Source organism: Liolophura sinensis, chromosome 3 (genome assembly GCF_032854445.1).
Source record: "Liolophura sinensis isolate JHLJ2023 chromosome 3, CUHK_Ljap_v2, whole genome shotgun sequence".
Taxonomy (NCBI): domain Eukaryota; kingdom Metazoa; phylum Mollusca; class Polyplacophora; order Chitonida; family Chitonidae; genus Liolophura; species Liolophura sinensis.
Window position 1 is genome coordinate 9,423,425 of NC_088297.1, and position 19,827 is coordinate 9,443,251.

Genomic DNA, 19,827 nt, shown 5'->3' on the forward strand with positions numbered 1-19,827 from the left:
TGTTGTGATATCGAACGGATTAGAGCTTCCTTTAGGTGTTGTGATTTCAAAATATTGCAGTTTCCTTTTAGTGCTGTAATGATAAAACCGATTGCAGTTTCCTCTTACAAGGTACTGTCAGAATTGCGGGTCGGGGTCCCAAAGTGCTACGATCGTCGTGGCATATGATTCTAAACGGTAGCCAAGATGGTTAGCACGATAGGGCGGCGCAATGCTACAGAGCCTCTCACCCATGCTGACTTCCTCTCCGGTCGTACGTGGAAAGGTCTGACATCAACCTGCGGTTTAAAACACCAATGAAATAAATAAATAAATGATCGACATTTCAAAAAAGAAATGTCACAAAGCGACCGATTTTTCCTGAAATGAAATAGTGGGATGGTTAAAATTGTTATCAAATTATCACGAAAACTGAAGCGCTATTTTAATACCTGTGTGTGAAGCCATTCTTCCGAATCGTGTACATGTATGTTGTTTTCATCTTATTGTATATCGAATGTGATAATAAATCATTTTGAGTAAATTCCACCAGTGACATCTAATAACTTGCGCTTAACATGACTGCATTGTTTGACCATGGTACTAGGGTGCGTATAAGTTGCTACACTCTAAGCATTTACATGAACAGTTACAGTACTCCCTAATTGAGCACAGAAAAACATTTCTTCGTCTTAATGACTAATTTGAATTGGTAAACCGCTCGCCTGGGAATCGGCCACTCTGCGCTAGTGATGGCGAGTAGCATATCCTCATAAAAATGGACTAGTTTAGGTTAGTCAGGGCGACTAGCATTGCGTTGTCCATTTGAGTAACTATGGACCGATTCCTTGGTCTTGGTGACCAACATATACTCATCAAAATAGCCACTTTTGTTTTCTCAAGCAGCTTGCCTGGTAATCGACCAGTTTAGGTTAGTCAGAGCGACTAGCATATCTTTGTCCATTTGAGTATCATGGCGGGGTGTCTTTCCATTCCATAACATTCATTGTTTAGTCAAATTGATAAGTGAAGGTTCATCATACTAAATAGCTTGCTTTCGATTGAAATATGATTTAGCCAATTGCTGTCTTGTCGTTTAAGAACCTGAGCAGGCGGTTTTGCGACACTTTGCATGTTAAGGAAGACATTTTGTATAAATGTCAGTGTCCTTATTAGTCCCTTGGGGTAGGGAAAATTAAAAATGAAATATGCTGCCCTCACTATCATAAAAGCATCAGTATGTTGACGAATTCTTCACAGATTCTGATCCCATTGACAAAAACCTCAAACTGGTAGTCATCTTCAAGGCTTGAGAAGTAACCAGAGTACGTAAATGCCGCATCAAAATTTTGGAGCATCTACCATCTACAATATAAACAAAAGAGACAGCATGAAAAGATAGTCTGTTGGAGGAAAAATGGCACAGTAAGTGACAGGAACTCGATGATTTGCTCTATCCAAGGTACTAGTAATAAGTAGATCCAGGTCTGGTAAATTGTAATAAAGGCACAGCGCTTTTCATTAATTATAGCGAAAATCACACAGCTGGAAAAATGCTCAACTTCAAACCTCAATATTGCAGTATGCCAGCATCTTTGATATTTCTAATGTGTGGAAATTTAATGTCGATACTGCCCACAAAAGGTTACACGGTACAGTACAGTCTTTAGTAGCCGCACGGCTGACGTAGTATTGCGTAGCAGATGTGCAGTACCACAAAATTTAAAGCCTTAAGATACTGTAAGAGGACGTTTCTGTTCGGTACCGAGCTGTAGCTGCACAGTACTTTGACATGAAAGTTTTGCTGTGTAAATTAGCATCTGAAAAGCGTGTGGAAAGATAGAAGACATTGTAGAGGGTTTTAACCTCTACAGTTTTTCAGCCATTTCACACTAGTTCCTGCTTGTATCAGGATCGTTTTCACACTGTCTGCATTATAGTGCTGCCTCACTTAAAAACATGTCGCAGAGAGACTGGATTTTGACTGATTGTTGTGTAACGCCTTGCTTAAAAAATTTTTCACCTGTACATTGGAAGAGGAAACTGGAGTATCCCGGGTAAACTACCGACCAAGTTACTAATGATCTTTCCCACATCGAAAGGTATTATGGGCTCTGCAGTGTAATAAAATCGTGCAGTGTAACAACCATTTTGAAATCATACACTATAACAAATTTCACTGTTATTTTACAGTGAAAAGTGCTGGCAGTTTTGTGACCAGTTCTTTTCACTGTAGATTTACAAGATGTGCTGTTTAAAATTTACACCCAAAATAGTAGTATATTTCCACATATTCCATTGTAAATAATCAGTTAACTGCATTGCAAATTAACAAAATCTACATATCTATCAAGAAAACAAGGGTGCATTTACAGCAAAGTGCACTGTAAATGGTCAAACCGCAACAGTTTTACAGACAATAGTGTAAATACAGATCGACTAGAGTAAAATTATACCACATAGGTGCAGAATTGCGCTGGAAAATGGTGTAAAATATTTACAACATGATTTAATGTAATACAATGCTTCAGGCTGTAGATTTGCATTCAATTCTTACAGTGAACGTATGTATGTGTGTAAATAGATGTATTCGGCCTATAGTGTGCGGGGCAGTGTTTCGGAACTTGTTTAGCTAGATAAACAGCGCAAATTTCTCATCAGGGGTAGGCGCGAAGTAGAAATTAAGCCTTAGCAAAATTATGGTTGCATTTAATTTTTAAGATGAGACCAAACAGCCGAGTAACAAGCACTTTATGGCCCAGTTTCAGTACTAGTTTTAAACACTGTAGAAAATAGCAAGGGTTTGTACAATGTAGATTAATATACAAGTTCCGAGCACCAACACACCTGAAATAAAATCTAGTTGCAGCTATTCTAACATCTCAGCAAGTATGTACTGAAATCGCTGCATGGTACTCTTGCGTCCGATTGAAATGAGGCTCTGTCGCAGGAAAACACAAAAAAAAAATAGAGAGAGAGAGAAAAAATTAGAAGAAAACATGCCACAAATTTACATGGTCGTCTTTTGTTAACTTATAAAAACTATAAACTCTAATACTAATGAGAAAAATTATAATAAATGAATAAATATAAAAATCCTAGCTACTTGATCTCTAACATTGCTCCAAAACGTTAGATGATGATGTGATCGTTTGACTAAGTTTGATCAATCCCAGAAAGAAACCAGAAACACAAAATAAGTCTGAATTTAGAAAAAAAAGGGAACAAAAGAATTGCAACATAAAGAACAGAGTTCTTGACAGAATAAAAATGCTTGAACGATGTTGATTACCTTCGAGATTCCCCGTAGACTGATGACTTGCCAAAAGGGGGCCTAGCAAACCACGCCACCTGACGGTAGCTTTGTCCCCCTTTCCAGTAATCGGAGTTTCACGTTTGTTCCCGTTGAGCTCGGGACATGAATTTGGGGACTTTCCGTTCAATAGTAATTTTTGGTAATGTCACAACGTTTAATCAATATATTAATTTAGATCTCTATGTTTTATTGTACGCGGTTCAAATGTTAGTGAGGGGTTTTATTAAAAATAAATTATTTAACACAGGACTGCATTTGAGCGAAACATTTTTTTAACTACATGTAATTATTTTCTACATTGAACAGGCCTACTAAGGCGTGCGTTATTTTGACCGACTTAGACTGGGAAATTGTCTAGAAATATAACCTTCCTCGCTATGACCAAGTTATTTTCGAAATTTGTCAAAATAACGAAATAACATGGTCAACAAATTTGGACTAGCACACTTGTTCCATTTGATTTATCACCCTTGGTCAGTCAGATTAAATTTGTCACGTACTTCATGATGTCCGTAACGTGAGTATTTCCAGGTCATTCTGACAAGCTAGGATCTGTTTGACAAAGTAATAGTCATCAAGATGACCAGCTTATGTTAGTCATGCAGCCTTGACCAACCATTTTTTGTCATATCGACCTGCAAATGTTTTTGTGTGAGGTAAATTTAAAAGAGGTCGCATTTCACCGGTTACATGTGACTATTTACCAATCATCACAGTGTTCTCGCTGATTTGTTTTCGCTGTCCATGCTGTAGTGTTTTTTTATTTTTTTTTCATATGGGATTAATATAAGACTAATTTTCAAACTCGTTGGTTACCGGTTCGAAACCCAGAGTGGACTCATTGGATTTGCAGCTCTAGAATATGTGTTGTATCCACGTAGAATATGTAATTCTAAATAACAATTTCCTTGCATTTTGCAGTTACGGACGGTGAGGGTGGCGGTAACCTTGTGTGTGAAGACTGTGGACAAGCGTTCTCCTGGCCGCAGAGTCTGAAGCGACACCGTGTGAAGCACCTGCCTAGCCCGCCATCATTCCCCTGTCCGTTGTGCAACAAGGCCTTCAGTCGACGAGAAAGCCTTCGGCGCCACCAGAAAGTTCACTTCCAAGCTGATAACGGGGGAAATGAGCTTTATAGCTGCTGAGACGACGTGATTGTTGTGTGGACTTTAAAGATAACTTTCCATTATACGATCTGCTTAATATTTATTCGCCTTAGCATTTTTTTTAAAGCTGTGAGAAACCTCAGGCTATTCTACAATGGGCAGTGGATATTGCCTGTAAATAAATTTATTTTACTCACACTCAGGATTACTTCATAGCGGAAGTTATTCAGACCAGCACACAGGTATATAATTTATTTAGGTATGAAAACATGTCACCAATTTTTTTTTTTTTAAATTTTTTCACGTATATTTATGTATTTTCCTTTTCCGAAAAATAGCTGTAAACTTTCTTACAAATTAGATAACAAATGTTTGATTTCAAAATATATATTCCCTAAGAAACAAGAAACATTCCAATATGACTGGTCATTGACACAAAATGTGCCTAAAATTTGATGAAAAGATACATACCAAATAAATGTAGTTAACTCTTCCTCCTGTGATGTGGTGGAATTTTTTCATATTTTTATTTTATACTGACAGGCGGCTAAGGAAAATTATTACTTAACCTGCGCGAAACCTAAGCACCTCACACCCGCTATCGGTAAGAAAATGTACAGAACATGTCAACTGTTGCAATCCACAAACTGTGTTGAGATTGGGTTGACTCGTACATTGTCATAGCGCCCTTAACACTCCATGGGCTCATTTCTTCAAGTGCAGAACGCTCTTGCTTCTTACAGCCGTGAGCCAGAATATTCAGTCAGCAAATTGAATACTTGGCAGTGAAAATATTTCCACAATATAACACAGGTGAAAAATACCCCTAATCCTCTTATATAAGAAGAAATAATGATGGAAATTTTCCAAAATCTTTAAGGGTTGATTTGCTTCGGCAGGGATACGGCGTTATCAAGGTTTGTGACATTCACCAGACGACAAAGCTTATATGACAGAGATCATGTCACAAAATCTAAGGTTTTAAATTTTAATGTTTATTTGTTTATTTAATTGGTGTTTTACGCCGTACTCAAAAATATATCTCAAATAGTAACGTTTGACAACAGGTGACTTGAGTCTCTCAACAATGCGGTCGCTGTGAGTTCAAGTCCAGCTCATGCTGGCTTCCTCTCTGGCCGTACGTGGGAAGGTTTGCAGCAACCTGCGGATGGTCGTGGGTTTCCCCCCGGGCTCTACCCGGTTTCCACCCACCATAATGCTGGCCGCCGTCGAATAAGTGAAATATTCTTCAGAACGGCGTAAAACACCAATCAAATAAATAAATAAATATTTTTTTTAAAAAACACCCCTTCCCAGAAAGCCTTTTTTCACGTTATTGTTTATTAAGTGTGGTGAAAGCACAACATTTTGAGTAACTCTGGACCAGTCTGATATATCGCAGATAACATCCCTCCAATTTTCTTTTACTTTATGTTCACTCATATTTTCCAAAGGCTAACTATACAATATTTGGCCAAATTCTTCCGGCGTGTATCAAGGTGTATAAAGTTAGATGGAAAGAAAAAAGAAATGAGAACGAATCTGTGGAAAGACCGATGAAAAACTACCTTCAAGACCCTTCACTTTTCATGTCTTCAATGTTTGTTTCACAAAATAAAGTCGAATATTTGAATTATATGGTAGGCTTTATGAACTAAATTGATAACGATCGTCACCAACGACATTCATTCGGCCGCAAAAAGATCAACTGAGTTAAGAATAAATGAATTTTATTCAGACCTGGGGCCGGTTTCATAAAGCTCACTTAGCTAAGTAAACATCCCCCCACCACCTTCTTCCCACGCTGGCTTCCTCTCCGGTCGTACGTTGGAAGGTCTTTCAGCAACCTGCGGATGGTCGTGGGTTTTCTCCGGGCTCTGCCCGGTTTCCTCCCACCATAATGCTGGCCGCCGTCGTATAAGTGAAATATTCTTGTGTACGGCGTAAAACACAAATCAAATAAATAAATAAATAAGCCCTTAACTACCATGACAACGTATGTTGTAGCGATATAAAATGCACTTAACTAAGGGTAACCTAACACTAAGTAAGCTTCATGAAACCGGCCTCAGAACATGAAAGCGTAGAAAGATGTCGGTGGGGGCGCCTTACAATCCAAACATCTGACTTTTTTTTATTCATTCTAAAAAAATATCTACAAAATAGGTAAAGCTTCTGATGGTCTTCTGCAGTTTTAGATTTTCTCTCCCTTTTAACTCTAAGAAAAAATGCTAAATGTCGTAAGTTAACTAGAGTTCTTTTTATATTTAGGGTTTTCAGTTGGTCAAAATCTCTATATTAGTATGGACAGGTTGACTATACCACTGCTGGGGAGATTTTTACTCTCAGCTGTTGGGATTTTAAACGTTATTCACGGTGCTGAATACTTTATTTGTTTGATTGGTGTTTTACGCCGTACTTATACGAATATTTCACTTATACGACGGCGGCCAGCATTATGGTGGGAGGAAACCAGGCAGAACCTGGGGGGAAACCCACGACCATCCGCAGGTTGCTGGCAGACCTACCCATTTACGGCCGGAGAGGAAGCCAGCATGAGCTGGACTTGAACTCACAGCGCGGTGCTGAATACTGTGTGGTGGAGTACCGAGTAACCGGGAACTACAGCGTTGGAGATTTATCGGCTTCTTCACGACAAAGCTTATTATATGACAGAGATCATGTCACAAAATCTAAGGTTTCAAACTGCAATGTTTATTTGTTTATTTGATTGGTGTTTTACGCCGTACTCAAAAATAGATCTCAAATAGTAACGTCTATTCCTTCCAACACGACTACACTGGAATCGAGTAACAGATTTAGACCTCAGCCAGAACCCTCTGACACAGAAGTCCTTCCCAGGATCACTTTTCACGTATATCCCGAATTTAAGAGTGTGCACTTCGAAGAAGCGTACGGTAGCTACCCGGATAAAGCCTTTGGAAACCTCGCCAACCTTCGTCAGATGTGTGTAGCACCACCTAAAGGCTTCCGCTTAAGACCTGGGTTTGCTGACCTGCACACACTGCGAGAGTTCCATGTGAATGGCGGATATGTTGGAAACATAAGTTTTGTGAAACTTCCTCAGCTTGAGGTATTAGAGATGGCTGGGGTTGAACTAAGTAAGGAGGTCATGGCAGACACGGACGGTGCTCTTTTAGTCACCAAACAATTCTTATATCACTAAACCTGAGCGATAAGGGCTTGATCCGTCTGCATGATAATATATTTTTCAAGTTGAAAAAACCTGAAGACATTGCCCTTTGGAAACAAGCTAGTGACCATCCCTTTTTCACCTCAGTCTACATCGACTTGATTTGTCATATAATGCCCTCACTCAGTTTGTACCTTTCCAACGATAGGGTCTGTACAATGGATTACAAACAAAAACGCGACGATTATCCATAGAGACTCACTGACTTGTATACTACTCAGTGGGCGTTTGGTACGAATATTTTTCGCTTCAGGAGGAACTGTTGGATTTTCAGATATGTTGTGTAAGCATTTTCTGGTTAACTTCCTCCATGACGGCGGGGATTGTGTCATATGTGATATTGTTTCTAAGCGTTGTTGGGTACCGTTATATAATATCAAATACTAGTATCTGACCAAAGGTCGGCCCATGACCAAATACCACACCCTGGAGGACGATGATTATCAGTTTGACGCTTTCGTAGGTTACAGTTATCACGATTGTCGCTCGGTCTGTTTTACCCTGCGGGAATTCCTGGAGTACATCACAAAGATTTCCCTGCGGCAGAAAGTATCCAGCAAAACATCGTGGACGCCGTCAACTCGAGCAGGAAGACCTTTCTTGTCGTCAGCAGACAGTTTTTGTCGAGCTATTGGAGTGAGTTTGAAATCCAAATGGCCGAAATGAGGATGGTCCAGGAAAGAAAGGAAAGTGTTGTAATTGTTGTGTTTCTGGAAAAAAATTCCTGTGCGGCAAATGCCCGGGGGTCTTTTAAACCTGTGGAAGAACATCACTTTTTTGTGGACCGACGATCCAGGAGATGAAGTGTTTTGGTAAAGGCTTGACAAGGCAGTGAGTACTGTAGTATATAAACCCCTGCGCCTTACCACAGCATTCGCCACCTCCAGAAATGAGGTCGCAACGTGGATCACAGACTCTTATCAGAATACGTTACAACTGATTTAAAATAAACAGAAAAGGTACCACTACGTACAAAACCACTGCATTTTTACTTGATTCTGCTTAATCCATGGTGCTAGAGGATGTCTAGGTTGGTACTTTGTAAGCATTTATATGAACAGTTAAAATGTGATAAAACCCCAACCGAGACAAAAAGACCGGGTTTCACTGGATACGGTCTGTAACCGATATCTTTTGTATCGTTGTTATTTTCAAGTGACTTTACCACTACATCGAAGCCAACACTTAGTTCAAAACAGGCATCGGTAAACCATACAAATTCATGTAGTGAACAATTAACATCGTGCACAGCAATGGTGTAACACCTGGGGCCGATTCAACAAAGCCAATTTCTCACTGAAGACAAAAAATTGAAAACCTCCTCACAATGCTTAGTTTTTGGTATAAAAGCTAAAATTTGAACACACATTCTTAAGATAACACTGATGAGGTGGACAAAATTTTAATTCCCAAATCCCAAATATAAAGCTTTAAGATGGTATCTTAAATTTCAACTTCAGTCAGAAATGGCTCCGTGGAATCAGTCCCTGGGTCCTGTTGTTCAAAAGTGGTTTACGATTTAATACCAGATTTAACTTTTAGCCAAGTCTTCAATTTTGTACTTAAGATTTAAAAAAAATGTCTAACATTATATTTTATACGAACTAGAACTACTTCTAATGGCTGCATTTCTTAAAAAATTTACTAAGTTATTAAGACATACTTTATACTGCAGTCTTTAACCTTTAAAGATGATCGACATAACAAGTGGTCACTAAGCAGTTTCCCCAGAAAAGAATTCTGCGTACACAAATCGTACTTTGATGCGTGCAACTCGACAAAGTCACAATGGCTACACACCTTAGAGATACCTGAAAACACGAGACAGGAGAAGAGTTACCTTCTTTAATCTGAACGTTGACACTGCATCGATGAAGTAGACCTCACCTAATGTTGTATACGTTTAGTGAGGTTTAATGAACTGCAACACATGACGCATGATTTCGTTTACAGCCTATTCCCCTCCCACCATCACAAGTGTCTACATCCCTCTCTCAAAGTCAGTCCATCCTCCACAACATCTTCGCCAATTCCTCTCCTTCACCCACAGCTTCTAGTCTATTTGCTCCACAGTGTCTGCAACCTGTATTCCTCTGTGAACACGAGCTATGTGCTGCCGGAGGGAGTCTTTCCTGGTATACACGCCTTCACATACAGGGCACGGAAACCGCTCAGGGTTGGATTCGTGTAGCCTTAAATGACGGTTGAGACAGAACTGCCGGGCAAACTGCTTTCCACACAAAGAGCAGATGTGTGCTGATTTCAGTCGACCTGAAAAGAGTTATTGTCATTAATTCCTTTGCACATGAAAAATGATAAAAAGTGTTGTAACTTATACGTGCAGTGACCTCCTTTAATGATTTATGCTTCTTTTAATTATGACGGGTTTGTGTCAGTTTGCTGTGTAACTAACGGGTGAGCTATGTATCTGGCAAACAGATGGAGCTAAAGGCACAGCCGATGTATTTTTACATGAATTTCAAGAAGCGCCATGAGTTGTCATGTGATATCATCAGGGGGCCTCCGTGACCGAGCGGGATGGCACGCCAGGGCGGCGCAAGAACCTCCCACCAGTGCAGTCGCTGTGAGTTCAAGTCCAGCTCGTGCTGGCATCCTCTCCGGCCATCCGAGGTAAGCTCTGCAGCAACCTGCGGATGGCCGTGGCTCTGGCCGGTTTCCTCAAACCATAATGCTAGCCGCCGTCGTATAAGTGAAAGATTCTTGAGTACGGCGTAAAACACCAATCATATAAGTAAATGACCATAAATTATTTCACATATGCCAAGACGGTCCGGAGACCACAGCACAGACCCCTGAAATGCGCCGCACCTTGCCAGGTATACCTGACAAACCTCCTGATGTGATGCTGCAAACGAGTGGCTGGATAACACGTGACCTCAATGACGGAGAGCAAGTTGTCTTTCTGGACAACCCACTCACACACTTCGATTTACTTATTTATTACTTATTTGACTTGTTTAGCACCATACTCGACGGCTCAGTTTTTTTGGGTGGAGGGAAAACGAGTGCCCCGGGTAAACCACAGACTAAATGACGTGCAGATATGCACACCATAACGGTGGAGGACAAGTGGTTTTCAAAGAACGCTAAACTGCATGAAGACACGCCAAAGCCGTGTAAACAATACCTCAATACCAACAACACGCTTTCTCATTTTTTCTCCCACATGTATTAAACATTCAAAGGTACAGTATATAGATATAGGCATTCAACATATATTCACAACAATGCCAGCTAAACCATTGACTAAACTACGAAAGACGTATTCCACTTATAACAACACCGCCAAAAACCCCCCAAAAAACAAACAAACAAACAAAAAAACAACAGATAACACGAGTAAATGTTTCGCATAAAATCAGACTGTCAGTTATTTGCTTGTTTTAGGTCAACCACTGTTTACCTGTGACTTGCGCAATTATGACCAATGAAATTATGTTACTTAATATAAACAAAATCGTATGAACAACAAGGCGTATACATCATCACTGTGAGTACATGGATAGGATTCACTGACAAATCCAACATCAAGGTTTATGGCCGGGTGCATAATCTACAAGGATTTCTCTCTGGGATATATCCCTTGACCAATATCAATCGCCATTGGTCAGACTGCGACTATTAAGCCGGGAGGTCTGTCTGGTACCTTGTTAATACAGACTTTAAACATTGATAGTGATCTTGTCCTCATACAAAACTAATGGGAATTTAGTCCAAACAACAGTTAATACCAGGCTTAACTGCTAATACACATTTGAACCACTGTGCCCTGGCGAAGCGAAGTTCCGGTGGCCTGTGTCCGATCCCCTCCCCCTCCCCTCCTCCCAAATAAAACCTGGGAGTATAGCGTAAAACCCCAAAATCAATCCAATATTAAAACCCATTATGCACTTCCAAATAACTAAAGAAGAGTACTACTGCAGGTCAAACATGCCCCCTAAGCTATCTAAGCATAATTCAAAATTCAGTTCATGGCCAGATTTAAGATCAATGTCCTGTCGCTTCTGGTGATAAGAATGGCACCACATACATTGTGGTGTTGTTTCAGATATTGTGCAAAGCAACGCAGTTCGTTGTTGTTTCATTAGGTGTAAAAGGTAGCACATTTTGGTGTCACTTTAGTGGAACATTCTGAAGCCATAGATCACTTGAATCACGCTTCACGTAGCCTGAAACATGCTACGTTATTATTTTATGTATCTGGTAGCACATTGAGGTATTACTTCACACAGTTGACAGCAAACAGCAGTGTTGCTTCAAATTGCCAGTTATGGTGTCATTTTACATTTTACGTCAAGGCAATGTTTTGCCATGCCGCTTCATGTGACTCCGAAGATGTTCCTTCCGCCGGAAGCGATGGCCACAAACATGGCACTCGTGACGTTTGGCGCCCGGTATGTGTAATTGTCGATGACGACACAAACTATCTTTCCGGAAGAAAATTTTCCCACACTCAGGGCAGGGCATGGACACCTTCAGAGGATCTGCAAAGACAAAGAATGACCCGTATGAATACGCGACAAAGCTGACAAGCTGTCAAGCAGAACCTGGGGAACGCAAGCCAGCGTTTGTTCAAGACAGATCAAGAACCACGAGACCATGCCCTAGTCAACTTGCTATCCGTTGCCAAAATGGCTGCAGAATACTGCCATATACCTTCCAACTCACGGGTACAACATTGCTTCATAAGGGAGGAGAGTGTCAAAGATGCGCAGTGGCTTCAAAGGGTACAGAAAATATGTTACGTGAAGAAGACCTAAATTTAATCGAAGGAAAGGCCAGATCCTGGAGGCAAAGATAAAGATAGATGTATATTAACAATTCTCACAACTTTTTCAGTAAAATGTCAAGTTTGACTACCTAATACTTTCGAAGAACGCAAAAACTGAAGAAAGGCAATAGACATTTCACAGACCCGAATGTGTCCAGCGGCCACTGGTCTAACAGAAAATAGAGCCACAGATATAAGTGGTGATATGTTGTCACCTATATTTCCAAAGGGAAACTGGAGTGAACCAAGAAGCTTAGAAATCGTGGGGGAAATAAATTTAAATCGTTGCACCCTAATTTGAATTATACAACAATTGGAAGGTGTTGTTAATGGACATAACGCATGTAGACGTTTTCATATCAAATACGTTCTCTTCTTACCTCAAAAACAAAGTAAGCATGCAAAATGCAGGTTTCTGTTTTAAATTGTTCGGGGACTTGGTGTCATTTATTTGTCCCATCCCTGACGCAAGTTGATTTGAACCGATGTTTATTTACTTGTGTGCCTTGTTTTCAACGCCTTGCTCGATGGCGGTCAAGTGTTATGGGTGGAGGAAACCGGAGTGCCCGGAGGAAACAGGAGTACTTGAGGGAAACCGGAGTGCGCAGGGGAAATCTGAGAGGTCGGGGGTAAACCTTCAACCATGAATAGACAATGTAAATGTTGGAGTCAAGTCGTGGATGAAAAATGTATCAGAACTAGTAAATACCTAAACAAATTCATAACGATGGTCAACTTTGGATTCTGGATTGAACAATTTTCATTTTTTGACAAAGTCTTTAATTCTTGACATCTGGGTTGCTAGAAGAAAGTTTGATTTCTTCCAAATGAGATTTATTCCCATCCCATACAGCGACAATCCGCCACATGTAAGCACAAGTTTCCGTGTCGCAAAAGGTTCAACGTGTCACTTACATGAGTTATTGCACAGAATCGTTTTACTGGAGTGTGATTTATTTATTTATCTGATTGGTGTTTTACGCCGTACTCAAGAATATTTCACTTATACGACGGCGGGCAGCATTATGGTGGGTGGAAACCGGGCAGAGCCCGGGGGGAAACCCACGACTATACTGGAGTGTGAAGTGTGAAAGCTATTCTTGTCCAGTCGGATTCTTAGCAAGGTCAGGTTTAATAGAATGTGGGGTGGAGGACGCAAGACTTCATACACCTGACACAAAAGCCATGGTGGACATAGCCTACCCGGGATTCGAACGCGGGACCTTATTGGTGATCACGTTTCAATATGAAGAAAGAAAATCTGGCCAACAGAACATTTATTATAACGATAAACGACTATTCTTTTTAACAGCAATGGGTTTCATCATTTGTTTAAAACAATACAACCAGTCAACAGAAAATTCATATCTGTCTCGTTTTCATGATACGAATTTTAAAGGGTTCTCTCCCCTGTACGGTCAGGCATGATTACACATTTTTGTTAAAAAGAACGGCACCGAGATAAAACTTGTTCAAGAACATACGTCAGTGACAATAAAAGGCTTAAGTTAAATGTTGTATTGATGGAGGCACTGTTCACTGTTCTTAAGTCAACCCACAAAGCAATATTGACGCATGAAGCAATATATAACACAATGTCATGCTAATCAAAATTCCACCTTTGCGATGAATCTAATTATAATGAAATTTGACATCCATGTACACCAAAACTGACACACACACAGAAAACAGTGCATACAGAAGCCTTAATATACCAAAACCATTTATGGGTAAACCGGCGTTTTCTGGTCTAAAAATTCCATGACTTGATGAACTGAAGTTAAACAGGTAGTTTTCTTTGCTGTAGCGGTCGCTCGCTAAATAAGTCTTTGTTACACTTAATCAGAGAACATACACGACCGAAAAAAATGACCCAAAAGGGTCATATGTTTCGTTTAGTCATGCTAAACATCACAACGTTTTGAGATAATATAGAAATAATAAAAATATATTGAAAGAAAAAGGCATATATCTTAGCACGTATACTTCAAACCATTTCAAAAATTGTTTAATATCAAAAAATTGGAGAAATGACAAAGTCACTCTGGGGCAAACACCCAATAAGTTAAAACTTATTTGAGTCAATTAAACGAATTTGAAGAAAAAAGGTGCACCGCCTTCATTGCAATATGAAATATTGCTCCAGAAAGGCTGCATGTAACCTTGATGAGGGGGTTTTCTGGTTAGTGGAAACATCAACACTCCAAAGGCAATGCGACTAATATAGAGCATCACCTCAAATCATGACTACATTAGCTACTGAGCTACACGGCGGACACACGTTAGCTTACACACGGGCCGCTATAAAGAAACGCGAGGTGATTGAACTTTGTAAAAGGCATTAATGCACAGTTTTCTTTCGATGATAAAAATATCGGTAAGAAAAAACTGACTGCTCATTAAAACTACCACGGCTGTTAGACCGGTGCAGAGGAATCATAGAAGATATCGAACGATTTCAAAAGCACAAATAAATTACGAGTCGAACCAACAACTGAATACGTAAAGTATGGTAATGAAACTTTATGACGCTTTAACGGCAACAGCATTTCGTACTAAGAAAAGTTCCTCTCCCAAAGTTCATTGCAAAATGGAAGAAACGGAGAGTGTAAATGTTTACAAGAAAAATTTTGATTTTCTTCTGGTATGTAATCTGAACCTAGTGTGTGATCTAATGCCAAATGTAACATGATAATGATTTTTTTACTGATAAAGGCTGCATTCAAAGATAAAAAAATGTGCTGAGATGGGCTTAGAAAATAACTATGTCAGGGCTGTGATCGAAGATAACAATATATCATAGGATTTTTCTTCAATGGTAACATCCCTCTCCTGCCGTAAGTGGAGAGGTCTTCCAGCAACCTGCGGATGGCTGCGGGTTTCCCCCAGGCTCTGCCCGGTTTCATCCCACCATAATGCTGGCCGCCGTGGTAAAAGTGAAATATTCTTCAGTACGGCGTAAAATACCAATCAAATAAATAAATACATTAATAAATAAATCAATGGTAACATCGCCAAGATAGGGCTGAAATACCACCGATGTGGCATTACCGCCCCCTCCCCCCAGTCATTCACCCATTCAGACGCAGCAGCATAAGAGTATTGTTCACGCTTAATCTAGGGCAATAAGGCTGTTTCTTTTCTTGACTGGAATCAACTGTCAATCTGGGATGTCAATCAGAGTTTTAACTAGATAAATAAGTTAGATATGCTCAATGGTAAAATAGTTCCTCTCTCCACGAGACGATCTATGTACATGTACAAGCTCTCCTTAAACCCAAGTTCCTGCTCCTTGCATGCATCCAAATCCGTAACTCTCTGAATGGTCCCCAATAATATATGCATATGTCATGCACGTACACCAACAACACACGAACACCCGGCAGTTCGTTTATGAGTTTCTAGTTATAGAATCACACGCAATCCGACAAGCGGTTCGGCTCTATCGAAGCCAAGAGGTCGATTCCAAGGAATAGTACAGAACATAAAACGTCTAAAAGGATTCTCCGGAATTCACCCAGTTCAGGCGATAGAGTGTGAATCATGTGATGTCTCGCGTGACCTGTGTCGTCGGCTCGTCGCGCTGTTCTCCCAGTGCCACACACTCGCCGCTAGGAGGCTCGTCCAGCTGTCTCCTCAGCCGTCTTTCATAATCCAGTTGGGCTATGACGTCAGATAGAGGGTCCGACACCATGGATACGGGCACAGGCCCCGGGTCGGTGAGGTGGTGCCGCCGCATGTGGCCCCGGACGTGTTCCTTGCGTGTGAACCTCACGCCGCACAAAGTACAAGCGTAGCGCTTGGGATCAGGCTGGTGGAGCTGCATGTGGCGCGAGAGGCTGTCTTTCCGGGAGAAAGTCTTCCCGCACTGTGGGCAAGTGGGTACACCTGGTGAGGATTCTGCAACGATAAACGAATCCTTCTCAGTCCTAAGGCTGTGAATCCTAACCTGCGAGGTGGATCTGGGTCCAAACATTACAGCCCTTACTTCATTGGTTATATGTCACAGTATTTTATTTATAAATGGGAGAGGGGTGGTAGGGCAGAGAAGGGATGTAAGGGTGCTGTTAAATGGAATGGGACTGCATGAAGCTACACAGGGCCGTGACAGATGGATCTGGGTCCACACATGACAACCCTTACTTCATTGGTAATGTGTCACCGTAATTCTAAAAAAATATGAGAGGCGGGTGGTTGGAGAGGAAACGAGATGTAGGATTGCTGTCAGATGGGAGAAGGGGACTACATGTAAACTATAAAGTAAATCTCAAACCTAAAAATCAAAAATAGGAGCAAAATAGCCTGCCTTCATTGTATAATAGCAGCGACTGTGTAATATATATCCTATCACCTTTCAGGATGACTGATAACTATATACGTACAATGGGTGAAGCCGTCGTGGTAAGTGGGGTGTTATTTGTTACAAGTGTAACTCTTGTATGCTAGAACATGTATATAGCATTTTGCATCTGCTGATCTCATGTTGGAATCCCATGACATGCTGTAAAATGACGCCAAGATATTCACAACACATAAATCTTCACATTCAGTGGCCGGATTTCACCGGTTACCGTGTGATCATTTGCCAACCATCACTCAGTGGTTGCTGCTCTCGTCTTACTTCCCATTCTGTTGTATTTTATACTTTATTCGCTTATATTATAGTAAGATCCACTATGTGATATAAACAGGATTCTGTCTTAAAAGCCTTGAAATTCATAAGCCACTGGTGTGCTCAGTTTGACCGACGGTAAAACTCATTTATGACATGGCAAGGCCAATCAATCCTTAAAACAATGAGATATATCATCAGCGAATATATCAACGTCATATTCACTATCTATATTAATATCATCAACAAATTTTTTTTAAAAAAGTAAAGGCCCCAATACAATTGAGACCAACAGATCAGAGTTTGCATTTGATGCCATTCCATTTATAAACGCTTTTATCTCTGTCAGGTTTGTAATCTTTAATCCATCAAATTATCGTATTTCAGATTCTTAACTGCTTTAATTAAAGAAAAAACTAGTATGCCAAATTTTATCAAAGACTTTACTAACATGAGGGAAAACACTAACTCGCACTGCCTCTATTGGCTGTACATATACCATGAACTATTTTAGTTATTTGGCATATTCTCAAATGATAATTTTTAAAACATACGTTATTGCTAGCAGGTACAGTATTCCTACAAAGACTTACACATATTTCAATCTAAACTCTAGTCAAAAATATAATTTCACATCTATTGAAATATGTTCAACTGTAATGAATAATTATATAATTTGGCCACAGACGGAGCAATACGTTATGCAACGTGCCCTCAAACAATTTTCCGTTGAACACGTTCCTTGATTGCATAACAGGAGATCACGGATTAACGGATTCCTGATAACGGATTAATCCATTCCTGATAACGGATTGATCCGTTCCTGATAACGAAACTAATCCGTATGTATGTCTGCTTGGGATTTAACGTCTTCATATGACGACGAGGAGTCGTTTGATGTGTGTACATATACTGTGTCTTCTCGAGTCCGTGCCGCCAAAGTGCTGCCGCCACTGAAGTATTATGCCGAAGACACTAGATATGACACCCCACCCAGCCCCACTATACAGACACTGGGCCAATCAGTCCTGTTTCCGTGCTCTAACTTCTAAATGCTAAGCGGCAGGCCAAGCAGCAACAAGTGTCTTTTTTTTTCAGTCTTTGGTATGACCGAACCTGGGTTCCGAGGCGCGGACTAATCTGTAATCGGAAATGGACGGAAATGCATTCAGACATCCCTCAGGGAACGCACTTAACGGAAGATTTTTGAGGGTATAACGGAAGCTGTACGAATGGCTTAGGGTCTTGAGGAAGTAAGGAAACACAGGTTGGAGAATTTGTAATTGGAGAAATTGTAAGTACGTCTATTGTAGGTCATATGTTTATCAGATCATAAAACAGTTCGATGATATTATGCTTTGGGCGATTAGCCATCAATAAGGCTACTCCGTAATCGGCCAAATGGCCCATACAATCTATAAAGCCATTATCTAAGCTAGCGCATTTGCATGCACATGCTATCGTCCTCGTGTCATGTTGATTCAATGAAAGATACTAGGGATTTTTTGACCAAAAATTCATATTCGCTAATCAAATAAAATTTTCTCAAGAATAGCTGAAACTATTGCCAATAAGCAAATATCATACTCGTACTATTTATAGTCTTAAAATAATAAAAAAAAATTTGAAAAGGTTAGAGGCCTGGACTTTACAAACTGCATTATCGATTTTGAACGGTCACACATGTTCAGATGAAGCTAATTATTTGGGTTGATCTAAAATACTAGCAAAAAATTCGACTCCATCTGTGCTGGTCGATTTCTTTGCCAATAATTTTCCTATTAGTCTCTTCCAGTAAGGCAGCACTATAAATGTGCCGGCATTGGGTTGGGCCTTCTTCAAGAACACACTGTCCTGATATGACCGAAATAATGTTAAAAGCGACGTCAAACCGTAACCACAAAAATAATATTTATTTATTTGATTGGTGTTTTGCGCCGTACACAAGAATATTTCACTTATGGTGGGCGGAAACCGGGCAAAGCCCGGGGGAAACCCACGACCATCCGCAGTTTGCTGGAAGACCTTCCCACGTACGGCCGGAGAGGAAGCCAGCATGAGCTGGGCTTGAACTCACAGCGGCCGCATTGGTGAGAACAAAAATAATAACAGCCATGGGTTGTTTGCCACAGGTGTAATTGTGAGCTGTTCCAAAAACGACTTGAAAGAAACCATAAACCACGGGTTCACATAAACGTCCTCATTTTTAATCATCATTTCTGTTTAAAAATGTGTTAAATCGAATACATTTGGAACAGATTATGGGAGCAACAACACCATAATGAAATCACGTCCGGTGCTATTCGTAATAAAATCACACCTTCTTGATAAGTACACTACATGTGACGTGAATAATAACTTAACCATACATAAATCCGTGCAAAAAGAGTACTAATATCAGTTGTTAAAACAACGAGATGTATTCAGCGTAGATTTAACATTCATTTAACATGAGACAAACGACACGATGTGCTCAGGGTGTACTTAGCCTTCATTTACCATGTTTTCTAGTACCACTGACGTTTTCAGCTACATTTTTGCAACATGTCCAACTAAATAAGCTTATGACAATTTACATTGGACCGAAATCCGCTCGTTAGCTGAACAACAGCAAACAGGTGTGAAAGGTGAAAACCAATTCAACATAATAAAAGATGCGAACATATCTTCACAGAACACGCATGATGGATATTTATTGATTTGATTGGTGTTTTTCGCCGTTCTCAAGAATATTTCACTTAATGGCCGCGGCCAGCATTATGGTGGGAGGAAACCGGGCAGCGCCCGGGGGAAACTCACGACCATCAG

The 19,827-nt window shown here is 40.3% G+C and overlaps 2 protein-coding genes across 3 annotated transcripts in view; one reads left to right on the plus strand and one right to left on the minus strand.

The window, feature by feature from the left end:
• The window catches only part of LOC135463599 (zinc finger protein 16-like), a 52,641-nt gene extending 47,766 nt beyond the window's left edge, over nucleotides 1–4,875 (plus strand). Inside the window, exon 4 of one of the 2 annotated variants that reach the window (XM_064740929.1) lies at nucleotides 4,217–4,875. In XM_064740929.1, the coding sequence (XP_064596999.1) occupies nucleotides 4,217–4,440 (224 nt within the window). In that variant the 3' untranslated portion in view covers nucleotides 4,441–4,875. The remainder of the gene's footprint in view (nucleotides 1–4,216) is intronic. The other variant, XM_064740926.1, reaches the window with a different exon arrangement.
• A 6,646-nt stretch (nucleotides 4,876–11,521) lies between these two features.
• Nucleotides 11,522–19,827, minus strand: part of LOC135463699 (zinc finger protein 181-like) — a 35,726-nt gene continuing 27,420 nt past the window's right edge. Inside the window, exon 4 of the mRNA XM_064741093.1 lies at nucleotides 11,522–12,120. Within this exon, the coding sequence (XP_064597163.1) occupies nucleotides 11,930–12,120 (191 nt within the window). The 3' untranslated portion in view covers nucleotides 11,522–11,929. The remainder of the gene's footprint in view (nucleotides 12,121–19,827) is intronic.